The 27,529-nt window shown below is 38.8% G+C and overlaps 1 protein-coding gene across 2 annotated transcripts in view; it reads left to right on the top strand.

Moving 5' to 3' along the window:
• LOC135463598 (ATP-dependent 6-phosphofructokinase-like) overlaps positions 1-26,283 on the top strand; it is a 39,122-nt gene extending 12,839 nt beyond the window's left edge. Inside the window, exons 13-22 of one of the 2 annotated variants that reach the window (XM_064740914.1) lie at positions 5,011-5,061; positions 11,502-11,648; positions 13,519-13,589; positions 14,354-14,444; positions 15,435-15,587; positions 16,084-16,248; positions 17,098-17,162; positions 18,101-18,315; positions 18,577-18,682; positions 19,257-26,283. In XM_064740914.1, coding sequence (XP_064596984.1) covers positions 5,011-5,061; positions 11,502-11,648; positions 13,519-13,589; positions 14,354-14,444; positions 15,435-15,587; positions 16,084-16,248; positions 17,098-17,162; positions 18,101-18,315; positions 18,577-18,682; positions 19,257-19,392 — 1,200 coding nt within the window. In that variant the 3' untranslated portion in view covers positions 19,393-26,283. The remainder of the gene's footprint in view (positions 1-5,010; positions 5,062-11,501; positions 11,649-13,518; positions 13,590-14,353; positions 14,445-15,434; positions 15,588-16,083; positions 16,249-17,097; positions 17,163-18,100; positions 18,316-18,576; positions 18,683-19,256) is intronic. The other variant, XM_064740915.1, reaches the window with a different exon arrangement.
• Positions 26,284-27,529: the final 1,246 nt, after the last annotated feature.

Below are 27,529 nucleotides of genomic sequence, written 5' to 3'. Positions count from 1 at the left end.
TTGTTAAATGAAATTGTACATATTTATATAGACATATCATTAATTTTCCCTTAACAGACAAGATGTCATTATCAGACAATCGATCATCCATTCACTTTGAGTTCATTGTCAGCTTCTGTGCCAAACTATCTCTTATTTTCACTTGTCCATCAATTCTTCACTCACTTCATATATCATTCATCATGTTTAATTTTCCCCATAGATAATCACGTAGAATAGGTCAGTTTTGTATTGTGATTCAATAATCATGACTTACAGAAACTTGAAAAGTTAGCTCAATCCATCAATCGTGATTTATCATACAGGTACAGGAAATGGTTTAACCCTCAACCCATCAGTCATGATTTATCATGCAGGTACATGACATGGTTTAACCCTCAATCCATCAGTCATGATTTATTATGCAGGTACATGACATGGTTTAACCCTCAACCCATCAGTCATGATTTATCATGCAGGTACAGGAAATGGTTTAACCCTCAATCCATCAGTCATGATTTATCATTCAGGTACACGACATGGTGTAACCCTCAACCCATCAATCATGATTTATCATGCAAGTACATGACATGGTTTAACCCTCAACCCATCAGTCATGATTTATCATGCAGGTACATGACATGGTTTAACCCTCAACCCATCAGTCATGATTTATCATGCAGGTTCATGACATGGTTTAACCCTCAATCCATCAGTCATGATTTATCATGCAGGTACATGACATGGTTTAACCCTCAATCCATCAGTCATGATTTATTATGCAGATACATGACATGGTTTAACCCTCAACCCATCAATCATGATTTATCATGCAGGTACAGGACATGGTTTAACCTTCAATCATGATTTATCATTCAGGTACAAGACATGGTTTATTCCTCAATCCATCAATCATGATTTATAATGCAGGTACATGACATGGTTTAACCCTCAATCCATCAATCATGATTTATCATTCAGGTACAAGACATGGTTTAACCCTCAACCCATCAATCATGATTTATCATGCAGGTACAGGACATGGTTTAACCTTCAATCATGATTTATCATTCAGGTACATGACATGGTTTAACCCTCAATCCATCAGTCATGATTTATTATGCAGGTACATGACATGGTTTAACCCTCAATCCATCAATCATGATTTATCATTCAGGTACAAGACATGGTTTAACCCTCAACCCATCAGTCATGATTTATCATGCAGGTGCATGACATGGTTTAACCCTCAACCCATCAATCATGATTTATCATTCAGGTACAAGACATGGTTTAACCCTCAACCCATCAATCATGATTTATCATTCAGGTACAAGACATGGTTTATTCCTCAATCCATCAATCATGATTTATATTGCAGGTACAAAACATTGTTTATTCCTCCATCAGTCATGATTTATCTCGGTCAACAGATCCCTTTATGTTCAGTGGTGTAGTGTTATGTCATGATCTGTGGACAGATAATCATCAGTCTTACCTTTACTCATAACTTTAAAGATCCATTTACATGATATTTACAGTCATGAGGTCTGTAATCAGTAAAACAGAAATCATCACTTTAACACCAACTCTCAGGTAAAGTACATGTCTTGTGACTGGCCATATCAAGCTGCTGTTGTAGGTGAATCCAGTTTCGGACAAGTTCAGAAGTTTTCATGTCAAAATAATGCTGCACAATGCTACACATGATCTACTACTGTTTGATACCACGTGGTAAAATACCTTGAGTTAACTGTCTACTACCCTTTGTTTAAACCTGTTACAGCAGTAGAATAATTTTTTTGGTGCAAAGGGTTCAGTGATTTTGAAGCTGACTGCTTTATTTTAGAAAAAAGGCCTAGTTGTGGTGAATTCAGCCATTTCTGGGATCTGTTTGCTGTGGTCATTTGTTTTGAGATGAGCTTTACTTGTTACTTTGATCATCACCTTCATTTATTCACTCGTCCATCAGTGTTCATTCCAGCCTGCCAAACGCCCTAGAGATGAGTTTTGGCCCCATCAACGTCCCGTAGTAAAGGTACAAAAATGTCCCAAGCCGGGATGTATTTTGTTATGCAATCTCTAAACCCTCAACCTTTTTGTGTGTGTTCATGTGGCTCTCATTTCACGCTTCTATTTAGAACTTCGAATTGGCCGAGTGTTGTTTGACACATGATCATTCAAAATTTGTAATATACATGTATGTATATGCAACAACATCTGGCTGAAGGTTTAGCTTGTCTGAGATTGGCTGAAGTTTTAGCTTGTCTGAGATTGGCTGAAGTTTTAGCTTGTCTGAGATTGGCTGAAGGTTTAGCTTGTCTGAGATTGGCTGAAGTTTTAGCTTGTCTGAGATTGGCTGAAGTTTTAGCTTGTCTGAGATTGTTTTAAATCTAACTTCATAGTGATAATATCATTATTTATTGAAGGTAACTCAGTCAATTTCTACAAGACCGTTTTCCCACAAGGCCTTCACAAACAAAAACCAAACAATACATAAAAAAACAGTTACACAGTGACAAAGGAGAAATGTGTCTACTGCCCCCACTACCGTCCCAACCCCACAGGCAAGACAGGATAGTGGGAGATGAAGATATTAAGTTTGATTGTTAGTTTGGACAGAAGTACTTTTGATGTGATGTGACTGTTTAAAGTTGACATCAGAATAAAATACGTCCCCAGGGAAAGTTTTCAATTTTCGGAATAAGAAAAAAATCTGAACAAACATGTGTCTTCTCCCCCCACCCCATCCCACCCCAACCCTCCAATAATATGTTTTGTTCAACATTGACCATGGTAGTGTTATTGTGCAGCGTGGTAACAATCTAAATGTGGTACGTTTATGGTAATGTTCAAAATGCTCCATGGTAACACACTAAAAGGTTGAGAGATTTACAGGGATTTCTTCAGATATATACTGGTATCTCCTGTCTGAATGGCTTCTGCTGTAGGGCAAATTCGGATGTTTAAACTTAAAACTTATCAGATGTATGAACTTGAACCCCATTGGATAAAGTGCTAGTTTGTGTGAGATTTTGCGTTAGACTTGTGACAAATTTAATTTTTCTGTTAAACAGCTACTCAGTCAGTGCCAGGTAGAGTATAGAAGGGAAATTTAGTTGGTGCCGATCTTCTGTGTAAATTCTTTACAAAATTTCTTTACAAAATTACTATTGGGGTAATTTAAGCCCTCGGCCAAAATTTGAAGAATTTAGATTTTCAGGTTTCGAAATAAGAAAAAAAAAACTGTTCAGTCAAGTTATCATATCGAACATTTGAGTCTTTAAGTTACAATAGCACATTTACCATTTGGGTTTTGAAGGACATAGAATCTGACAAGTTTTCAGGGTAGTTTTCTACATAAAGCAGCAGTAGAAGGGGGAAATAAGTAGAAATCTTCCAGCTTGTTTTGAGAAATCTTTAATTTAATGACCAGAAAAAAAGACTTTGTTTGATTTTATACATGTATTTAAAACATTCTGATTTGGACATAAAATGTGACAGATTTGCTTTCCTGCACACCTACTTGAAATTTTTTTTTCTAAATACAGTAACGAAAAATATATGAACTTTTGACAGTATAACTGTGCATTTTTTCTGGTATAAAGATTAAAAGATGCAAACCAGAAACCACTTGGAATGATGTTCAAAACTATAAGCAGCAAATCAGTCAGTCAATCAGTCAATCATTAACTCATGCAGACTGATCAGACTGGAAGGTTCTTACACCTTAGGGGACTTTTGTTCTTATGTTTGCTTCAGCCGCAGCAGAATGACAGCAATAATCTACCAATCAGACTGCATGGAGACTGAGACTGCGGGCTACTAATGTCTGGAGAAAGTAGAATGTGTGCATCGTTTATTACATGTATGCAGTGCTTGATTGCCTGGGTTTACCGGTGGGGAAATGGGTTTGGCTTTGTGGTTGTGTCATGCTGGGATGGAATGCATGAGTTAAAAACCTTACAGTAGAATGTCAGTGATCGCAAAGCGCATTGCTATCACCTGTAATATTGCATGATGTTACTAATCCTTAATTTCAACAGCTGGAGTAAAACTGTCTAGTGAGGCCACAGTCAGAAGGAAATGTATGCTGTATCACTACATTTATTTCAGATCATTTCTGTCTGGCCAGTAGTGATGTATCGGTGTTATAGAAATCTGACTCCTGTATACACGTATCATTTGTTTGACTTTATGGAAGTGAAATATGTACATGTTTCAGCATGACAGGGACATGCCCATGACATAGTGTTACTACAAGTACTAGTGAGATTTCATTTGATTGGTTGTCTTATTAATTATGTTAATTAATAAAAATCTCCACAGTTCAGAGGAAATACGCATGCCCATGGAATAATGCTGTCCTCACTTTAGTGCTGGCCACATGCACTTTCCTGAGAGTCAGCAGGCTATGGTTGCGTGGAGTACTGATGAGCGTGTCAAAGCTCTGACATGTGTTAAGCACATTATTTATGTACACACTTTGTAACATACATGCCTGATGGTAATGTTGATGTTGAGTATGATCATTCAGATATTGTGAAAGTATTCATGTATTCTGAGCTGCTTGAATTAGTAAAGGTAGATATGTAAATTGTTTGAGCAATGTAATCTGAATGATTTTAGTATGCAAACAAAGTAAATTTCAGCACATGCTGAATGTAGCTGTCACATGTATGTACAAAATTTCACCCAGATTAATACAACTGTTTAGGTGCACAGATAGAACACCTACTTCAGGAAATGTTCCTCTGTAGAATTTTAATATTTAACTGTTTAAAGTCCTTCAGATACACTTCACAGGGCATATAATCCTGTTTTATCTGACCCTTTCTCCATCGCTCTTCTCAACTGTTTTTTTTGTCGGTTGACATGTATACCTGTATTTAATTTTTTAACCCTAATTCTGACACATATAGTATTAACACTAAAAGTCCATATGAATATCACCAGATTAATTAACTCAGTTTGAATCTTATTGATCAATCAATCAATCAATCAAACTGACCGATCTCCATATGTCTGCAGAAGCTCAGTGGAACAGCCTACGAACAATGGGTGCTGTCGTTCTACGGTCATGTATGTACAAGGGGCGGGTAACTAATCTGACCTCCTCTCCCTGTTGAATTGCTTCCCTTTGTATGGGCATGGGGCTTCCTCTGACACAGATATTCTAGCGCTGCTGTCTTCTTACCCAGGATATAGCCAGCTGTGCATTACGTAGCACACTGACAACTTTACCATAGAGAGTCTGTTAGAGTGTTTAATACTGTCAGTAGGATTAACATAGAACATACAAGCACCAGGGATTTTGTAATGTAGCAGTACACTTTGTATTTAATTCTGTGATCTGGTGCAATGTTTAATGCGTGCAGGTAGAATTGTGTCTTGTCAATCGTAAACGTGCATTCCGAATTCAGCATTTGTGTTGGTGTGTAGATATGAGTGATGATTGTGTTTATGGCAGGCAGGTAATAAGGAGATTGCGAGTTCAAACTAGAGTTATGACTCATGGTAAAAAATTATAATATGGGCATCTGAAAAAAGTCTTACAGAAAAGTTATTTAGAGTGTACAAACGATGGAGAAAATTGGGAAACTGAATGAAACTCCAAGTGTGATGGGTAATTGAGGTCAACAAAGGTTGCCTAACATGTTGCACAAGTTACATTGTACAGGAGGGCTGTTTTTTTAACCTTCAATGACAAAAGAGTTTGAGGCCCAAACTCTCCTATTCTCTGGGATTCTGTATGTGTACAGTGTTATATGTCATGATAGAGAAGTGTGTACACTGTACGTATTCATAGACTGTATGACTCTTTACATGGAGTTCTGTGTAGCTGTACAAAATTCTGTTCATAGAATTATATGTAGCGTCATACATGTTTAACTGAATACACAAAACTCTGGGGCCCGTCTTACGAAGCAGCCGGAACATGCACCTAGAGTGCAGCATGCACCCAAGACAGCCATACATCATCCTGGTGAATGTAGCTTTGCGACAGCAGGTAACACAGGCCTCTGTATAACAGTGAAAAAGTTTGTGAGCTGTATGCACATGTAGTTCTGTACACAGAATTTAGTTTTCGCAGTATGACATCTTGTAACAGAATTCTTTGTACTGTAATAGAATACACATGAACATTTATGATAACTGTGTTTTACCTGGAAATTACCCGTGAGATGATGCAGGCATTCAGGAATCATTAGACTAACAAACAGGACACGTGTCAATCATTCGCTAGTTTCATCGTCAGTCATCTTAGTGATGACAACTTTAGACAGCTTTGAATTCTCCCTTGTGTCCTTACCTCTTTACACAGATAGCTGTTCCCAGTTGTGTCAGGTTTTCATGCACATCTATACAGTGGTACATGTTCGTGTACAAACAGAGTTTGGAAGGCTACAGGTTCTCCTACCTGTTCAACTTTTCACGCAGTTATCTCCTCTGAATTCTGACGGCTATCCACAGGTGAATAAGAAGTTCTGAATATGAGATTGTCACATGTTGGATGAGATACATACATGAGTTAACTGATCGATGGTGGGCAAAAAGCCTCGCCCAGTCCATCAGTTATCCACGCCCAAAAGATAAATTTTGTTAATCTTGACTCAGTTTTGCCACAATATCATACAAAGAAGTGGGCACTTGGGCAAAGTAGACTTGCGAGGCGTTTCAATTCACACTCCATAGTAGAATTAATCTTACACATACTGATGGCATAAACGAACCAGCGTTTTGGCCATCAGTCACATATCTGAATGCGCATCGCCATTTCCAGGGATTTGGGAAGATGGTGGGGTATAGCACATGTACATGAGGGAAGTAGTAAGCGCATTACAGGAGAGCCATCATGTTCATGCTCTACAACTTGATGTAAAGGTACAATGTTGGTGGAAGCCTCTACCTACATGTACTGTAATGCTTCAGCCTTTTGGCATGTTTGTACGGTGTTTATTCAAGCATATTCTAAAGGCATTATTCTGTGTAGAATGATAAAATTATGATGCCCTGAAATTCACGCATCCAACCAGTGTAGTTCTTTCGCCCAAATTCAAATTAAAAGTGTGCACAAATTGCACTAAAAGTTGCTCTTTCATATGCGAAAGGTTGAAGAATAATGCTATTGTACATGTGCAAGCTAAGGGCCTGTTTTGTAAAGTACATGTAATGTTACATGCATTTAACATCCATGGCGACCAGTGCTATAAGTATAACATTGCCATGGTACTGGCACGTGGACGTAACGCTGCGTTCACCAGTCTATCTGTGGTTTTCCCAGGATGAGCCCAGGGAATGGTAGTGGCCTAGTTGAAGATACATGCAGTCCACTGATAGCTGCATGATCACCATATCGATTCACAACGACAACCTGTCCAAGATGAAGGCTTCATTTGTGACTTGCAGGAAGCCTGCTGAAGGCGTGCTACTGGCACACTAACAGCATGCTACAGGCAATCATATGTCTTGTTAAATGTCCAGGTGGTCAGTGACATGACCCTCCAGGTGCATGTAGTTATTGACTTAGTAGCTATCCTTAACTAATACTGTAACTGTTCCGTCCATGGTTTTCAGCTGCCTGCCGAAACGAGGAGTCGAAACGTATGTCATAGACCCACTTTGCTGTTGTTGCCATGGTTACATGTCTGTGGCTGTTGGTACTTCGACTCTACATTGTATTAGAATCGCATTTCTGTTTCTCTTATGTGGCTTAGTGTTCATGGTTTTGTGGCTCAGTTTCCTGTTGGTCGTAGATAATGGTCACAACGTTTCATTCCAAATTTTCAGTGTCGTGTATTCTTTTTTTTTTTTTTTAATACATTCTTTAATACTTTATAAGATATGACTGTACTCTTTGGCATGAAATATTTAGAAAATAGATTAGTATCAGTTTTTAAGGGTTTTATTTAAAAGCACAAATTACTTCATTGGCTTGCGGCAAAGTTTCATTGTTGGATCTTACAGCATCTAGTGATAAAATAATTTTATTTGCTTACAAATATGATTTTTTTAGTACTTTTGCTTCACTTACATTTGCTAAAAACATGGGCTTTTGTATGGAAAATAAAGAAAGTAGAACATTAATATTATTCAAACTTAAAGCAGAGAGTATTTAGTAAGAGATCCATGTCAGCCATGTTTCTTGTGCTCTGAGTTGTAACTTTGCTCGGAAAGACGTTTTCTCATGGTGCAACTTATAGGGCAAACACACAGTGCTTTCATTATTGAAAGCTGTTAACAATTGTGGGTTAGTTTTCTTGATTTCGTACAGAATTTTGGATGTGATGACGTATACATTGTTCATGTAATGACAGCCCATAAATCATGCTGCTGACATTCTACAAACATCATAAGTAATAGGATGGCTATTTGTGTTTAGCCTCATCTGAAAAATCAGCAAGGTAACTGCTCTGGTTTTCTTCAGGGGTTAGCGAGGATGGGAAGAACCTGTAAGCCCTGTGCAGAATAACTACCCAACATCACTCAACTTTTGTTGACTCAGAAAGTTGAGCTGTTTTGAGTAGTCTGGATGGGTTCTTCAACTTCATTTAACAACACCCAACATCATCCAACATTGTTGAATCGAAAATGTGCGTGTGTTTTTTTTGTCAACAAGGTGAGTTAAAGTAGCCAATCAGCAGGCATGTATAAATAATGTGGCCTTCTTAAAGCACATGACCTGGGCAAATTGCACCAGAAGCGAAAGAGAGAAACTAGCCTCACGATGAGACAGTTTCGTTGATACAGAAGTATGAAAAATCCCCTTGCCTGTACAACACTCTGTCTAAAGATTGCAAAGACAGGGACAAAATGAAATCAATTTGTCTCATGCATTGCATGGAGAGAAAAATGGAAATTTCCCTTCAATTTATCAAAAGTTTGGTGAAAAACCACAGCTCAGCACACGACTAGAGTGATGGACAGTGTTGACCTATCTGATTTGTAGCGTGGACGGGACACTCAACGTACCTCGACAGCATTCAACGTACCTCAACAGCATTCAACTGGCTGTAAAGTAAACAAAAGTTGAACGATGTTGGATGGGGCTTTAGATTATAGGGTAGCATGACCTTGCGTTGCGTGATTACACACTCAGTGTAACTGTGGAATGATGAAGGGGAGGTAACTGGGCAGTTTGTAATGCGGATCCTTCCGCAGGTGTCCATTTTATCAACGTCAGACGCTCCTCAGTTTATCACAGTGACGTCACATAAAACAACATTAGAGAAGAAGCTGTTACTTTGTTGTAGAGGTTACGCCAGCTACCATCAAATTTTCACCTACATGTGGCAAAGTGTCGGGCTCCTGCTACACACTAGCACCATGACGATGGATTAAAAAATATACCTCCTGCGTATTACATATGATCTTGTCAACTAATGTGCTGTTGGAATGATGTATCTGTCCAGGCAGTAGTGAAGCACTTGCCAGATCTGCATGAACTTGACCAGTACCTTACTTCAGTGATGTTAAGATACATGTATTGTGTTTCCATTTTCTGCCTGCATGCTTTTACTATTGTACCGTTTCAACCATCACGTTTTGTATGATCTGTCAATCAACCTATTATTTAGTCTATCATTCAATCAGTCATTCAAATAATCAATCAATCAATCGAACATTGATTCATTCAGCACTTCCTGTTGATCACCTCATCACAATGCAGCTTTCTATGCACTGTGTTCGCTATGCACAGTTCCACGCTTGATTTTCTCTGTTCAAAGCTATTCAACTCGTTATCATTACAACCATGGTTTAAAACACTGAGTTGTGTATTCAGGTGAAGAAATGTGTTATTTCTAGTTATCTGGGTCTGCTTACATGAAGCCTTCTTATCATTGCAGTGGAAACCAGGGCTGTAGGCATTGGAGCACCATGGTAGGGACGGGGTTGGGGGGGGGGGGGGGCTTCATGGCTCAGTTGGTTAGCCCGCTAGTGCAGCGTAATGACCCAGGAGACTCTCACCAATGCGGTCGCTCTGAGTTCAAGTCAAGCTCATGCTGGCTTCCTCTCCGGCCGTATGTGGGAAGGTCTACCAGCAGCCTGTCACCCAGGCTCCGCCCAGTTTCCACCCACCATATTTCTGGCCGACGTTTCAAATAAATTAATAAACCATGGTAGGTGGATGATGGTAATGTTAAGAGAGCTACATGCAAGCCGTCCCTGAACTAAAATCAATTATATGCTTAGACTGGAACTAGAGATGATATTTCCTTCCTCCATGCCACGTGTTCGCCTACAGAATGACAGTTTTAATTTTATACTCCCCTGAATTGCGTGTTTTTGGCTTGACATTGCTTTTTACAATCATCAAAATTGAAATCTTACATTGGGTTTGGAGTAAAATTGGGTTATTTTTTGAACCTAACCGTGATATAATTAACACTGGCATGCAGGGCATGATATTCTAATAACTAATTGGTTTGGGAGACTAAGATAACTGGCTATGGCGGAGAAATCATTCTGGTCAAATGATTAAATTAACAATTGACCCTGTTTTTTAACCATGACATTTTTGGGGGAATATCTTCAAGTGTAAGAGAGCTTGGCTTTGTTAGGATGTAGATCTGAGGCTATATTGAACTTAAAACTTCGCTATGTTTGATTTATTGTTTTGGAAACATGGCACTTCTAACTACAGATGTTCACAATTTGTTCATCTACATGTGTCATCCTAAAGTAATAGTCACGTTGTGTTTTTAATTATGACTTAAGTCTAAATTTCCTGGCTGAAACTGCAACATGGAGCGAATCAACCCTGACTTTTTAGTGTCATTATTTTGATGAACAAATATTTGTAATTTAGAGAAAAAAAAAATGCTAAAAGAGAAATTTTTCTGCAGTAAGTTTAAAGTAACGATAGTAACAAATGATGACATATGCAGTTTGTACATTTATTAAGAGACAGGTATAGTCTCAAAGCTAACTTTATTCACATGCATGTTAAGTGTAACAAAGTGTTTATTAAGAATGTGTAATTTTGCTTGGTCATTCTTGTGACAACTGAAATATCATGAATATTAATCAGATGTGAGCGCTGTAGATTTCTGTGGAATGCTTTGTACCGCTAGATAAAGTGCATCGTGAAGGAATTCAAAAATTTGTGTGAATGTTTCTGTGAAATCATGATTGAACATATCCATAGTGTGATTTATCAAATTTTCTAAAGGAATACTGATGTGCCCTTGAAACGGTGGTGTTGATATTTTGTAAGTTACTAGAACGTGGTTTGAATGCTGGCTTAACTGTTTAATGATGCATTTGTGTTAAAATACAATTGTTTTTTAAAATATTCACTTGGAATGGGGTGTGGACATTTTTGGATTAACATTTGGTTTGCTATTTCTCAAAGATATGAACAACCATTCTGTACTGCAGTTTATGAAGTGCTAAATGAGTCTGCTTTTTCTTGTTGTTGAATGAGATGACGTTCACTTCGATCGCCCAAAATTGTACACCCGTTTTCCGCCATTGCACCTTTGTGGACCAATCATCATTGAACCATGTTGATTCTTCAGAAAACCAAGAATCTCGCTCTGATGAACATCGGGGCTCCAGCCTGCGGGATGAATGCCACGATGCGCTCCTTTGTCCGTCTAGCTTTGACCAGGGGTTACCGAGTTCTAGGAATACAAGACAGTCTGGACGGCTTGTTACGTGACAATGTGAGTGCTTACTTCAGATCGCTAGACACATAACATGGAAAGACTACCCTGCTGCATGCTTCAGATTGCTGGTAACATCCACTTTGAATGCTTCCTGGAAGACTTCTCTGGTTTTCTCGATTCTTCAGAATCTTTAAAATAATGAGTGTCTCTCTTTACATCAGCAGGTGAGACACTTCCTTAAGTTTGATGTTCAAGTCGTATGTTCAAGTACATTCAAGTCGTATGTGGAAAGGTCTGCCAGCAACCTGTGACGACCTGGCCATCAGTTTGTTATGAGCTCTGCTAGGTTTCCTCTCACCATAATGTTGGCCGCTGTCGTATAAGTGAAATATGTAGAGTACAAAGTTAAAACACCAATCAAATAAGCTTTGGGGTGGGGGGGGCACTTGAGTAAGCTTGGTGGGGGGGGGGGGGGGGGGGCACTTGAGTAAGGTTTTTGTTTGGGTCACTTGAGTAAGCTTTTGGGGGGGGGTCACTTGAGTAAGCTTTTTTGTTTGGGTCACTTGAGTAAGCTTTTTGTTTGGGTCACTTGAGTAAGCTTTTTGTTTGGGTCACTTGAGTAAGGTTTTATGTTTGGGTCTGCTAGTTTCATAGTTTTCACATCACCTTTATTAAATTTGCTGGGAATGACGAACCTGATTTGGACATTTACTCATTTTGTTTATAAACCAGGGGTGTGTGCATTTTTATTAAAATTATCAGCTTTTGAACTTACCAATTTATCCAAGCCAGTACTATAGTATACCAGGCTAAGGTTTTTTGTTAGGGTCAGCTATTATCACAGTTTATAACCATCTTGCTGAAACTCGGTTGGGATGATGAGCCTGCTTTGAAGACCTCATGAAATAGACAATTTTAAGTTTTTTACTGTGCCATTTTATTGTAGCCAGTACTATTCAGTTTTGTTGGCCAGGGTAAGGTTTTATGTTTGGGTCAGATATTCCAATAGTTTTCACATCATCTGTATGAAACTTGGTGGGAATGATGAACAGCATTTGGGGATTTACTCATTTTGAATAATTAGGGATATTTGCATTTTTAGCTCGCTGTTATGAAGTGAGCTATTTGGGGTCAGGTCTTCTCAAAGTTTTCACGATAATTGTTGATGAAACTTCTTGGGTTTGCTAAACATGCTTTGAAGATATTGATATTATATTTGATTTTCTGTTTTGGACTTGCTGTATTCAATTCACAGGTGTATATGTAACCTCAGAGTAAGGTTTTATGTTTGGGTCAACTGTTGTCAAAGTTTTCACGATAATTGTTGATGAAACTTCTTGGGCTTGATGAACATGCTTTGGAGATATTGACATTATACTTGATTTTTCTGTTTTGGACTTGCTGTATTCAATTCACAAGCGTATATGTAACCCCAGAGTATGGTTTTATTTTTGGGTCAGCTGTTATCAGTTTTCAACATATCTTTATGAAGCATCATGGGCTTGATAATGTACAGATTGATATTATATTTGATTTTTTTTTATCCAGATTACCTTATTTTGCACTTACATTTTTTTCGCTGCACATGTTGATTTGGTCCCAAAAGGAGGTTTTATGTTGGGGTCAGCTACGGTATTACAGCTTTCCCTGCATATTTAACCCCAGTATCAGATACCTTCGGTTCTAACTGAGTTTACCGACCGCTTAGTATGAATCAAATCCTGTCCTGTCAACTTAGGCTGCCATTTTGTCATTAAATAGAGTAGTTTTGTCAGTTTAATACCAATCTATCACTTTGTTTATCAACATGATATTTTGTTATGCTATTGTTTTGGCTATTTACATGTTTATACTACATTTTACTCAAGTACAACTGTGCGTTATACATGTACAATCGGAGTTGTGATTGACTGATTTTCTGTTGCAGGTGAAACCTATATCCTGGACAGAGGTTACTGGTTGGTCAAGTGCTGGAGGTTCTTTACTGGGAACAAAGAAGTCAGTAACCATAGCAACACCTAGCACAGGGAAGGGGGGGGGGAATACCTTAAAAAGTTTAATAACAGCTTTGATCATACTGTGATTTCTTTACGTACATGTGTGTGAACTCGGTGATGTCTTTTCCCCTTAGATACAGGTGTGTCAGGTAGGATTGTGTTTAATGAGACACAGGTCCAGCCAGATTAAAACTGACTACAGTCACTTCAGTAGCTAGCTGGTAGCAGGCCAGTGACTTGAATGAACCATCTTATCAGTGGACGCCAGGTGCAGTTACTAAAACCTCATCAGAAGGGTTGGTCGTGTTTGAGTGGTTAAGGCGCATGTGTTTGCTAGGACTTGCAGAGTGCGGGATCTGTCAGCAATTTGCAGATGGTTGTGCGTTTCCCTCCGGGTCTTCTTGGTTTCTACCTACCATAATGCTGGCCGTCGTTTTATAAGTGAAATATTCTTGAATGTGGCATAAAAAAACCGTCAGATAAATAAAACAATTAGCAACCCCATCCTTGAACTGTGAATTTGTTCATCCTGAACTCTTGCTGTTACCGCTCTTACAGTACGCTGTCGACCAATCAGGTGTGGCTGTATGCGTGGTCTAACAGGCATTGAGGAGTTAGTAACATGCCAAAGATCAGTTTACCCTGAACACTCAGGTTTCCTCCACCCATTAAAACTTTCGGCCATCATTTAAGTGAAAATGTTTTGAGTATGATGCTTAACAAACACTCAGATAAATAAATGCATTTTTGTTGGCTTGCCCACAGGCAGACAGCTGGTAAAGTGGGCTATGAGAAGATTGCAGCTGCCATGGAGAAGCACCAGATCAATGCCCTGTGTGTTATTGGAGGATTTGAGGTAGGATTTATATACGTGACAAGCTTTCTGTTTCTGTCTGTAAACCTGTCTGTCTGTCAGTCTGTCTGTGTGTCTGTCTGCCATCTAGAATCACCAGATCAATGCCCTGTGTGTTATTGGAGGATTTGAGGTAGGATTTATATACGTGACAAGCTTTCTGTTTCTGTCTGTAAACCTGTCTTTCTGTGTGTGTGTGTGTCTGTCTGTCTGTGTGTCTGTCTGCCATGGAGAAGCACCAGATCAATGCCCTGTGTGTTATTGGAGGATTTGAGGTAGGATTTATATACGTGACAAGCTTTCTGTTTCTGTCTGTAAACCTGTCTTTCTGTCTGTAAACCTGTCTTTCTGTCTGTGTGTGTGTGTGTCTGTCTGTCTGTCTGTGTGTGTGTGTGTGTGTGTGTGTGTGTCTGTCTGTCTGTCTGCCATGGAGAAGCACCAGATCAATGCCCTGTGTGTTATTGGAGGATTTGAGGTGGGATTTATATACATCTGTGTGTGTGTCTGCCTGTCTGTCTGTGTGTGTGTGTCTGTCTGTGAGTGTGTATGTGTGTGTGTGTCTGTCTGTCATGGAGAAGCACCAGATCAGTGCCCTGTGTGTTATTGGAAACTTTGATGGCTACATGTTTGGCATGTGAAAATATTGTAGTCAAAACAGAGAAAGGTAGTGGAAAAGCGTGAAATAAAGAAATTTACACTAGTCAGACATGATCAGATCTCTCATTGTATACTTTGAAATGTGCCTTTTTTTCGGTAAATAGCCTTACTACATGTACAACTCGAGAGGGGAAAAAAGCCCTGAGTTTATACATAAATTATCAGCCAAGCATATTTGATTCTGTTATGTAACTTTAAAAATTTTTCTACTTTCTTCTTCGCACAAGCATACTAAAATGTACTAGAATAACAAAGTAGGAAATAATACACATGTATTACAAGCATGTTCAGGTTTATCACAGAAAACTTGCAGATTGTATTTTTTTCTCCGAACAGGCTTATTACAGTGTGCTTCAGATGACACAGGAGAGGAAGAATTACAAAGCCTTCTGCATCCCAATGGTGGTAATCCCATGCACCATCTCCAACAACGTCCCCGGCACCGACTTCAGCCTTGGTGCTGACACTGCCCTCAATGAAATCACAGATGTAAGCAAGCTTATGTCCATCTCTGCTTAGATGGTGTGTGGTTGGGCCTCTGTGTGGTGCAGTGAGAGTGCGGTGTATATGCCTCCACAAACAGTTCTGTACAATGTTTGTTATATTGCTGGGTCACGCGAGTTCCATTCTCAGACAGGGAATTTTTAAGATTCCCCAGCTTACATTGTTCTCAGAGGCCATTCATGCTGTCTTGCATGAAGGTCTCTGGAGACCACTCAGCTTCCAGGCACTTTGATTTCCTAAACCTTTACTGTACTGGCTGGCATCATGTACTTGGTGAAAGCAAGTGAAAAATTAAGCAACTGAAAAAAAAAAGAAAAAAATCTGGTCTTATGAAGATAAAGTATAGAGAGAACATTCAATCCAGAAAAAGAGAAAAGCAAATTTCTGACGCCCTTGTTTATACCCCTTTTGAACAGAGAACTAGAGGCAAATATGTCTGTTGTACTCCATTTGTGTTATTGTTTTATTTCTTTCGCCACAGATATGTGATCGTATCAAACAGTCTGCGACGGGTACAAAGCGACGAGTGTTCATTGTGGAGACAATGGGAGGGTACTGTGGTTACCTAGCAACCATGAGCGGTCTGGCAGGAGGTGCTGATCAGGCTTATATATATGAGGAGAGTTTTAACATGGAAGATCTTCAGGTAAACCAAGGTTATGACCCTGTTTAAAGCTGCAGGGTCACAAGTATGTGTAAAGCTTCAAGGTCATGAGTCTGCAAAGCTTCCAGGTCATGTGTAAAGCTTCAAGGTCATGAGTGTGTGTAAAGCTTCAAGGACATGAGTGTGTAAATATACAAGGTCATAGGTCTGCAAAGCTTCAAGATCACGAGTGTGTGTAAAGCTTCAAGGTCATGAGTGTGTAAAACTATCAGGTCATAGGTCTGCAAAGCTTCAAGGTCATGAATGTGTGTAAAGCTTCAAGGTCAGAAGTACAAAACTTCAGAAGTTTCAATCCATGCAAAGCTTCAAGGTCATGAGTGTGTGTAAAGCTTCAAGGTCATGAGTGTGTACATATACAAGGCCATGGGTCTGCAAAGCTTCAAGGTCACGAGTGTGTGTAAAGCTTCAAGGTCATGAGTGTGTAAAACTATCAGGTCATAGGTCTGCAAAGCTTCAAGGTCATGAGTGTGTGTAAAGCTGCAAGGTCACCAGTACAAAACTTCAGAAGCATCAATCCATGCAGAGCTTCAGGGTTATGAGTCCTTGCAAAGCGTCAAGGTCATGAGCAGGCATGTGAATTATTAGTATGAAAGTTGCTTAATTGTTTAGAATACTCACAAGTTACAGAAATGTAATGGATGCAACAAATAAATTTCATAAACATTTTAGTTTCAAGATACATGCTTTGGTAAAACTTTTGGCATTAAGGCTCTGGCATGCTCACTGATCAATGCTGTCAAATTTATTTGGTCAGTTTTAGGAATAAATTCTTATGGCAAAATACTCAACAGCTAAATTTAATAATTTCATTCCTTTTGCACTGTTTTTCAGGGAGATGTTCGTCATTTGAAGACAAAGATCTATGAGAAGGGTGTCCAGAGAGGTCTTATATTACGGTAAGGTGGACTAACTTAGTTTAGTCATTAGTGTGCTCGGAACGTCTCATCAGTATGGTTGCTGTGAGTTGAAGTTTAGCTCATTCTGTCTTCCCCTCCGATCATATGTGGGAAGGTCTGTCAACAACCTGCAGATTATCGTGGGTGTCCCACTGGGTTTCACTCGGTTACCTCCTACCATGCAAGTGAAATATTCTTGTACAGCAGAAAACATCAATTACATAAATAAATAAAATAAATAAAAATATTAGTCAAAACTGCCATTTTCCTTGACCCAGACAATCAGCATTTTTCTCATCCCAGGCATTCAGCCTCTAACCCCATGAAGTCTCAGGTTCAAACCAAACTCTTGCAGGATTAGCCATGATTTGAAGTCGGCAAGCTGGTCAGGTATCTGTGAAGGCCATCAGTTTACTCCAGGCAGTCTTGGCTTGCTCTATCTATACACCTGACCTACACAGGTACAACCTCTGTTAAATTAGTACTAAGCATGAAGGTGTTAATAAAGAGGATCAGGCTTGATAAGGGTTTGTCACCCTGACCACAGCATCAGGTTATCCTCTCACCTTTTCCCTACTTTTCCTGTCAGTGCGAGCTAACTTGAGTAGAAATGTAAATTTGTTGATGTTTTGATAAAGGAGTCCACGTGTAAATCCCTCTCGTGTTGGTTTTATTGCAGCCTTGTGTAACTCTTGTATCGTGATCTGATCAGGTGTAGGTTTGTTTTGGGGGGCTTTGTGGCCAAGGTGGTCAGCGTGCCAGCGCGGTGCAATGAGCCAGGAGCCCCTCACCAGCGTGGTCCCTCTGGTTCAGCTCATGCTGGCTTCTTTTCCATACACAAACTGGACTGATGTCACCAACTGTCACCCAAGAACTATAAATGTGAGAAACATCATGATATGTGTTTAAACTTTCTGTTTTAATTCCTCCTTGTGTAGAAATGAGAATGCTAATTCCAACTACACCACCAACTTCATCTACCAGTTGTTCAGCGAGGAGGGTAAGGGAACCTTCACATGCCGCATGAATGTGCTCGGTCACATGCAACAAGGGGGACAACCCACTCCGTTTGACAGGAACTATGGAACAAAGATGGCCGCAAAGGCTGTGGAACATTTGATTGGCCAAGTGGAAGAGTACTCTAGAGACGATGGTAATTACTTCCTCTGGAAGTCGATCTTAACTCAAATTTGGTTAATTTAAGTCAAAAGGATTAAAACTGCACAGCTTTTTGAGCTGTGGTGTGCAAAGTATTTGTCATTCATCTAGTTCAGTTTTTTGCTTCGCTGGATAGATTATAGAATATACGGGTATCAGTTTGTCAATCAGAATGACAGTCACACCAGTACACATAGGCAATCATTTATACCTATGTTGGTGTGAAATGTCACCTATTCTAACCCTCATTGTACAGGTACAGTCTACTCGGATGATCCCAAGAGTGCCACCCTTCTGGGAATGCAGAAGAGACACCTGGAGTTCACACCTGTTGAAAATCTGGCCGAGCGTACAAATTTTGAGTAAGTTCTGATTTACTCATGACTTAAGGCTGAATTAATATTATAGTATCTGTATCACATCGCTTATAAAAGTGGTGGGTTTCCCCCAGGCTCTGAACGGTTTCCTCCCACCATAATGCTGGTCGCCGTGGTATAAGTGAAAGATTCTGGAGTGTGGTGTAAAACACCAATCAATTAAATAAATAAATATAAGTGGTTTCTGTATCTATGGTAACAGCTCCCTAATTTTACTCTTCCTTGGACCTGGGTGATAATAAGTGCTTGATGACGCTCCTGTGGCTGTATGGACAGTCTAGCGTTCATTGAAGACCTCTTGACTTCCAACAATATGCATTTCTGTATTTCAAATGTGAGAAAGTTTGTCTGTAACTTGCCAAATGTTATTGGCTTTGTCAACCCATAAAACTGACTGCCATTTTGGAAGGGAAGAATTTGTGTATATAGCATTAGACTACTATCAGATGAATTAATAAATTAATAAAGGGTTTTAGGGCTGGTCTTATTTTAAAATGATCTTGTGTGATCACGTACGAATTACACAGTGAATTAATTCCCGTTCCAATCCCATTTACAGGCAACGTCTTCCGAAGCACCAGTGGTGGTTAAAGCTGCGTCCCTTACTGAGAATCTTGGCCAAACACGAAAGCAAGTACGTCTCGGATGCCATGGCAGCGGGCGTGGATGAAGTAGAAGAGGAGGATAATATTTAATCAGATTTTAACCTAGGTGAATGTCAAGTGGAAGTTGGAACCGTTTATCCAGTTCTAGTTTGTGAGCTTTGACTGGGTGTGATATGTTCATGTATTTGTCTGTTAATCACAGATATGCTCATATTAGGATAAAATGTTAGCTGTGCGACTAAAAAATGCTTGTTAGGACAGGATATTTTGTTAAGCAGCTGGGTATGCGTTAAGACTGCTGTGAAGATAAATAGATATTAATGTATAATGTATGTACGTGTGGTCTAAGCTGAAGGTGATTTGAGTGCGTAATCGGGTCAAACACTTCATACTGATAAATACACGAAGTTTGTCTTTGTACCGTGATCAGTTTGATGCCAGGTGTTCAGATCCATTAATGACGGAGAAAGTCAAATTTCATTAGTTAATATCCTTGTTCAGGCAGCCTTGAGCAAATTACCTTAGTAGAAATTTTCATTGTTTCACAGATTGGTAGATTTTGTTTAATTAGTTATGGGAAGAGGCGAGTGGTTTTGTAACAGAGTGTGTTAGTGGGCAGCCATCAGCAGTTTGATCTGATATGACTGTACAAAGCTCATTGTTACGTCATAGCGGAGCGGACCGAGTGTCTGCCGACTATAGACTGTTGACACATGGAAATACTGTGAGCTGATACCAGTTTTAAAAGATTGAGCTTTGATACATGTCATAGCATTTTGTGTGTATTAACTTAGATAGTTCACAAGGCCTTTCTTACTTTGTCTCCACCCAAACTGGTGGTGTTAGTTTTTATTGCACAAAAGTTCACTGTATTTGAATGGCTTGCAAGCGCATCTGTCCAAGTTTTATCTGCAGTGTGATTGGCTAAACTAATACATACATATACCTACATGTATATGAAGATCTATATGTAGCTGTATATACATCAGATGTTTGCATGAACATGTATTTATACAGGCACGTAAATCATGTACATCTACATTTACATCTATGTTTCTGTTTATCCTTGTCCTTGGTGAAGAAGGAAGATGATACATGTAGTTGTGACGATATTTATCTTTTTGCTAACGGCACATATTTGTGCTGATGGACTGAAATCCTCATGTGGATGGTGTGTAAGTTTTAACGAGTCTAATTTATTTATTGTTACGAAGTATTATTTTTTTGTATCAAATATTTGGTTGTAACTGATGCAGTTTGTGTACCTAACTGTTAATCCCCCCACCCACCCCGTATTAAGATGTGTGTGTCCGTATGATTGTATGTGGGTTTTAACTCCAGGTTTAAGTTCTAAGCTCAAAACTAATCAGATTCTCCAGGTACATGTAGACTATATTAATAAGAGTTGTTAAAATGCGTGAGAGCGTAGTAAGCTGTCGTGAAACACTGTACATGTAAATCCTGATTAACTGAATCTAAATGCGATGAGAAGTCCAAGCGAAACTCTCCGCTAAAGATGACACAAACCATATGCCAGGTGTAGTACCATTCTGTGGTGTATTTTGGGGTAGAACAAGAAAATTGTTTCTTAAACATATACATGTGCTAGTTGTATTAGAAAGTAATAATTTTGTTGATGTAGCAAAAAATACATTATCAAAAGATTAGAAAAGTTGATAAAAAAAACTGTGATCTGGATAGTTACGGTGATAAAACTTTGTTTTAGTGATGTTATTAAAGAAAACCTTGCCTCCAGTTCATGCACAGGTAGTTGCTGCTGTTGTACCAGGCCAGGTGTAAGCACTAGTAGACAAGCATCAAACCTCAGGAGAGGTCTTGTCGCTGTTTTGTATTTCCAGTCTCCATTTTAGTCTCAGTTTTACGCCCATTTGTTAGATATTTTCCATTTTGCAGATAGATGTTTAAAAAGCTACAAACAGGAAAAGTATGTGAATACTGTAGTCATTGTGAAAAAAAAAAAACAAAAAAAAAACACATACACAGTTGGAATTTTACATTCGGTCTTCATTTAATTTCTTTTTTAAAGGAAGTGTAGAGTATTTTTGGGGTTAAACATCAGCAGTGTTTTTTGGCGTGTGGATTCAGGTGAGCATATATAAAATGCTTGTAAAGCTGTAGATGTTGATACAAGCAAACAGAGCAGTATGGAACATGTGTTCACCTCACAGAATGCAATGAACAATGTTCCCATTACTTTACCCATAGAGGAACACTTTAATTCTGTATTTAACCTTAAATTTGGTCTGAGGCTGTGTTTGCCAATGTGTGATTCTAAGGCCTTTTTGTTTAACCTACATGTGGTAGGATGATATCCTACTGGGAAAATGTGAATTTCAGTGCCAAAAGTAATAGTTTATGTCCTTTATGTATCTCTGAAATGTGAACTGTTTTGGATGGAATGTTAAGTCAATTATAGTAGGCCCAGTTAGATTTCCACCAAGATAGTCAGCACTGCTGTTCAGACAACAAAATCAAATACTGAAAAAACTACTGACACGGACATAATGTCTGAAAGTAATAATTTTAATCCAGTCTAACAATTGGAAATGAGAATCTGCCAGGCGACATCCACATATCACATCACTCACTATAACAACGTTACCAACTAATTCATTTCATTTCAGTTTGTAATTATTCGGTGGATGAGCTTGTTCACTTGTGCATTATGCACAGTGAATAGGTCCTCAAGCAATACCATCTAGCTGCACACATAACCCTGACTGGTTATGGTGAAAGTTTGGATTAGGATTTCACGCCCAAACACACCATTGACCTACACTAATAGCTTGCCAGCTGCTCATTCGGTGATGTCTAGTCTTTTTGTTTATCAGGTCGTAGAAATGTGTCATTTTCAGAAAAACCATAGAGTCTCACTTAAGAAAAATGCTGTCTTATCCTTCATCCTGTCTCTCTCATTAGACTTTTTTCCCTAAAATGAGTGTCAGTCTACCCTGCTCACATCACTGATTTTGTTGGAGGGGTGGGGCAGTTCTTGAAGTCTCTGTTACTGTACATGTAGGTGTCTTTTACCATGTCAAGCATTCTCATTAATTTTTTTTTTTAGTCCATACCCTTGTAGAAAAACATAGTACAAAAGCAGTTCTCACTAAAATATTGATTTCAAAGGCGGTTGAAAAGGTTGAAGAATTACGGTAGTAGTGTTTGCTCAGTGTAATGAACATTTTTTTTTAGTCCATATCCTTGTACAAAAACATATCCCTAAGTCTTGCCCGGTTGCTACAAACTGATCAACTTCACACAGTCCTATACCCACAGCATTGGTTGCTACAAACTGATCTACTTCACACAGTCCTATATCCACATCGATGGTTGCTACAAACTGATCTACTTCACACAGTCCTATACCCACATCGATGGTTGCTACAAACTGATCTACTTCACACAGTCCTATACCCACAGACATGGTTGCTACAAACTGATCTACTTCACACAGTCCTATACCCACATCGATGGTTGCTACAAACTGATCTACTTCACACAGTCCTATATCCACAGCGATGGTTGCTTCAAACTGATCTACTTCACACAGTCCTATATCCACAGCATTGGTTGCTACAAACTGATATGCTTCACACAGTCCTATACCCACAGCGATGGTTGCTACAAACTGATCAACTTCACACAGTCCTATACCCACAGAGATGGTTGCTACAAACTGATCTACTTCACACAGCCATATACCCACATCGATGGTTGCTACAAACTGATCTACTTCACACAGTCCTATACTCACAGTGATGGTTGCTACAAACTGATTTACTTCACACAGTCCTATACCCACAGCTTTGGTTGCTACAAACTGATCTACTTCACACAGTCCTATACCCACAACATTGGTTGCTACAAACTGATCTACTTCACACAGTCCTATACCCATAGCGATGATTGCTACAAACTGATCTACTTCATACAGTCCTATACCCACAGACATGGCTGCTACAAACTGATCTACTTCACAGTTCTATACCCACAGCAATGGTTGCTACAAACTGATCAACTTCACACAGTCCTATACCCACAGCGATGGTTGCTACAAACTGATCAACTTCACACAGTCCTATACCCACAGAGATGGTTGCTACAAACTGATCTACTTCACACAGCCCTATACCCACATCGATGGTTGCTACAAACTGATCTACTTCACACAGTCCTATACTCACAGTGATGGTTGCTACAAACTGATCTACTTCACACAGTCCTATACCCACAGCATTGGTTGCTACAAACTGATCTACTTCACACAGTCCTATACCCACATCGATGGTTGCTACAAACTGATCTACTTCACACAGTCCCATACCCACAGCATTGGTTGCTACAAACTGATCTACTACACACAGTCCTATACCCAGAGATGATTGCTACAAACTGATCTACTTCACACAGTCCTATACCCACAGACATGGTTGCTACAAACTGGTCTACTTCACACAGTCCTATACCCACAGAGATGGTTGCTACAAACTGATCTACTTCACACACTCCTATACCCACAGCGATGGTTGCTACAAACTGATCAACTTCACACAGTCCTATACCCACAGCGATGGTTGCTACAAACTGATCTACTTCACACAGTCCTATACCCACAGCATTGGTTGCTACAAACTGACCTACTACACACAGTCCAATACCCACATCGATGGTTGCTACAAACTGATCTGCCGTTTTTTACAATTTTTTTATCTTTACCGTAATTTACAGTAAGCAGTGGTGGAAACATCGGCTAGTATGAGAGTTTGATTGTGGATACATACTGTACCTCACATGTGCTTATGGCATTATGCCGTCAATCTTCACCATTTTCAACCACTGAAACACTTTTTTTCAGTGTTTTATGCGTAGAATTTTGAAATTAATGCTAAAATGATTTATTTTTGTCTCAAAGGATGGAAGCTTCATAGAACTGTGCAAATTATTTCTCTACACCCCATAATTCTCACTAAAATATTGGTCTGTCAGAAACCTGCGGATGGTCGTTGATTTCCACCGGTTTCCTCCCACCATAATGCTGGCCACCGTCATATAAGTGAAATATTCTTGAGTACGGCGTAAAACACCAATCAAATAAATAAATAAATCACTTAAATATTGGTACCACAGGGGGCTGAAGAATCAGGGTAGTAGGTTATTCTCAGTGTACTGAACATACAACAAGGGAAATGATTGTACAGGTAAAAAAACTGTTTGCTCCTTTTATGTCTTTGTGCTCTGCTTGTTCAGTGCTAAGTTTCAAAGATTTATAAATTTTTTTAGTATTCCCATGAAGTTATAGCAGAGCTAGCTTATGTCATTTGATCAGCTTTATATAGTTACACTGTAGGTAACTGTTTACAAGGGAGAAATAACTGTCAACAATAAAGTAGAAACCTTTCTTCATTCATTGTGCTAATTAGTAATTAGTTATCACCTATTGTAAGTCACCGTAATGCTGTGTGTGAAATAACACTTCTTGGATCAGTCAAGTTAAATATAGCTTTTAATTGTGTCAAAGTTTGCAGTTAACTTCAATTATGACAAATGTATATGCTTCCAAATTATTTATGTCTTCAGATTTCAAAATTTAGTTTTAATTTGTGAGGTAATGGATGTTCTGTCACGTTTTATTTAATCGCATTTTAATCGATACTGACTTATGGTCTGTGAAGATAGTCACTGGCTTATATTCTGATGGCCTTACTACAAGGCTAGACAACTATAACTTTCAGATTCATTTGATTGTCTCTTATTTCACTGTTTCTCATAACCTTGAAAAATATATATGCCGCTGTCTTTTTTGTTGGTAGCTTAGCATATTCGAAGAATTTGTTCTGATTTTTGTTTTTAATAAGAACTGCTGATTTTTAGATAATTTAATACTCAACCAGTAATATACTAAATATGTCCCACCTGAATAAAGAAGAGATTTGTTACACCAGTAGTGATTTCTGTTTGACTAAGCAGTGTTTGGTGCAGCAGTTTTTGCCATAGAAGTTTTACAAAGCATTGAAGAAAATGTATAATACCTAGTGCAAGGATTTCAGTTTCAGTCATGAAACAAATAATACAGTAATGACATCTGGTATTTAATGTTAGATATCAAAAGTGTCCTCTTGCCATTTTCTCACAGGATGTGTGATTGTAATGTGTGCCAGAAGTGAGACATATTGCTCATAAGATTAGTGTCATCAGTCGGTTAGATATCACCCACCAGGTTAATGTCAGATATCACCAACCAAGTTGATGGTAGATATCACCAACCCTATCAATGCCAGATATCACCAACCAGGTTAATGTCAAATATCACCAACCCTGATAATGTCAGATAACATTAACCAGGTTGAAGTCAGATATCACCTAACAGGTTAATCACCAGCCAGGTTAGTGTCAGATAACACCAACCAGATTGATGTTAGATATTACCAACCCAACGAATGCCAGATATCACAAGCAAGGTTAATTTCAGATATCACTAACCAGGTAACATGTCAGAGTTAAGATATCACTAACCAGTCAGAGTTCTGATACATGTATCATCAGCCAGGTTATTGTCAGACATGACAGTGTGTAGTGTGAAATACCATAATTTTCCAGTTCTTTTACCGAAATGATAATGTCATTGTTACTGCAAGACAAGCACCTAAGACTCACCTATGTACAAGATATGTACCCCCGGTTAAGCTATATGACTCACTGTTTACCTGTTCAAGTGACCTATTTTGGCTGACTGTAATGCTGATTAAACAAGTGACTACTTTATATTCTCCAAAGTGTGTACAGTATGCATTTTCATTCACAAGCTTACTAGTTCTATCTTTTTACACTGAGTCGAGTTATAAAACTTTGTCTACCCATGCTATTATTCCGGGAATAGTTGACCCTGTTTGTTGTTACTCTGTTGTTGTTTTTACTAAATGCTTAATAGTAAATAATAATAAAAATATACATGTTAATAAATGTCTGTATTGTTTTTTTCATGTTTGTTTTATGGTTGGCCATATGTGTAACTTTCCTCAGGTTGGCCAGTGACTTGGAAAAGGGAGTTAATTAACGATTAGCATGTGCTCTGGTTTACTCCAGCTTCGTACCACATTCCTGCCCTAGATAATGTCCCGGCTATGCATGCTGGAGATTTTACATCATATTTAACATTTTTATATGATGACCAGTCATTAGGTTTGTGTACATACAGGGTATAATTTTGTGGCACAAAACGAGACTGTGCTGCCATAGTGCTGCCGACACTGAAGTACATGTACATGTATCATGCCATAGACACCAGACATGACACCCCACCCAGTCACATTATTTTGATACTAATCCTACCAGTTCAGGGGCCAATTTCACAAGGTCGTTTCTGACTTAAGTCAAAATTTAAAATTTTTTTAAAACGCTCAGTTTTTGGTACTGAAAGTTGAAATTAGATACATTTGGCTTAAGATAACAACGGTTAGGTGGACAAAATTTTACTTTACAAAACCAGAAATAATCTTTAAGGTCAAATTTCAAATTTTGACCCTAGTCATAAATGTCTTTGTGGACTCGGTAACTATTTCTGTTTCTTGCTCTAACCTCTCAGTGCTGAGCGCTAAGGGAGGCAGCAACAAGTATCACATATAAGGTGTTTCGTATGACCGAACCCGGGTTTGATCCCAGGCCTCCAGACTTTGAGGTGGATTGACACCTGCTATAGAAGCAAGATATTTTTTAATACAAAGCTGAATATCAGTCAAATAAATGAAGTTTAATAAAACATTATGCAAACAACATCTATGAACATTTCACATATGGGAAAAGTGATGAACAGATTTACCTCATTGGTGAAAAAACTGGGTTCAGTTCCAGGTGAGGTCATGTTGACTTTAAACCTGATGATCTTGGTTTTCTTTTTTATTGGTTGCATGGTTGGTTCTTAACTGAAAAATCACAAGGATTTCAAGTCGACTGTAAACCCCCACATGCCAATCTGGGGAAAACTCCCACATACTAGCCTGGGTGAAAACCCCCACATACCAGTCTGTTTTATGCCAAACAATGATATTTCACTTGTTTTATATAATGACGGCCAGCTATTCCTAGTAAAACTTACTTCATTGATCACAACTTCACATGTTCGCGTTGTGTACTTTATACTGTGTTCTGAAGCTAAAGAGGTAATTTTTATTTAATCTTATAAAAATGTTTTTTTCTTTCTTTTTTTTAT

The sequence above is a fragment of the Liolophura sinensis genome, chromosome 3, assembly GCF_032854445.1.
Source record: "Liolophura sinensis isolate JHLJ2023 chromosome 3, CUHK_Ljap_v2, whole genome shotgun sequence".
In the NCBI taxonomy this organism is placed as follows: Eukaryota; Metazoa; Mollusca; class Polyplacophora; order Chitonida; family Chitonidae; genus Liolophura; species Liolophura sinensis.
Note: the sequence above shows the minus strand (reverse complement) of the source record. Positions and strands in the feature narration are given on the sequence as shown.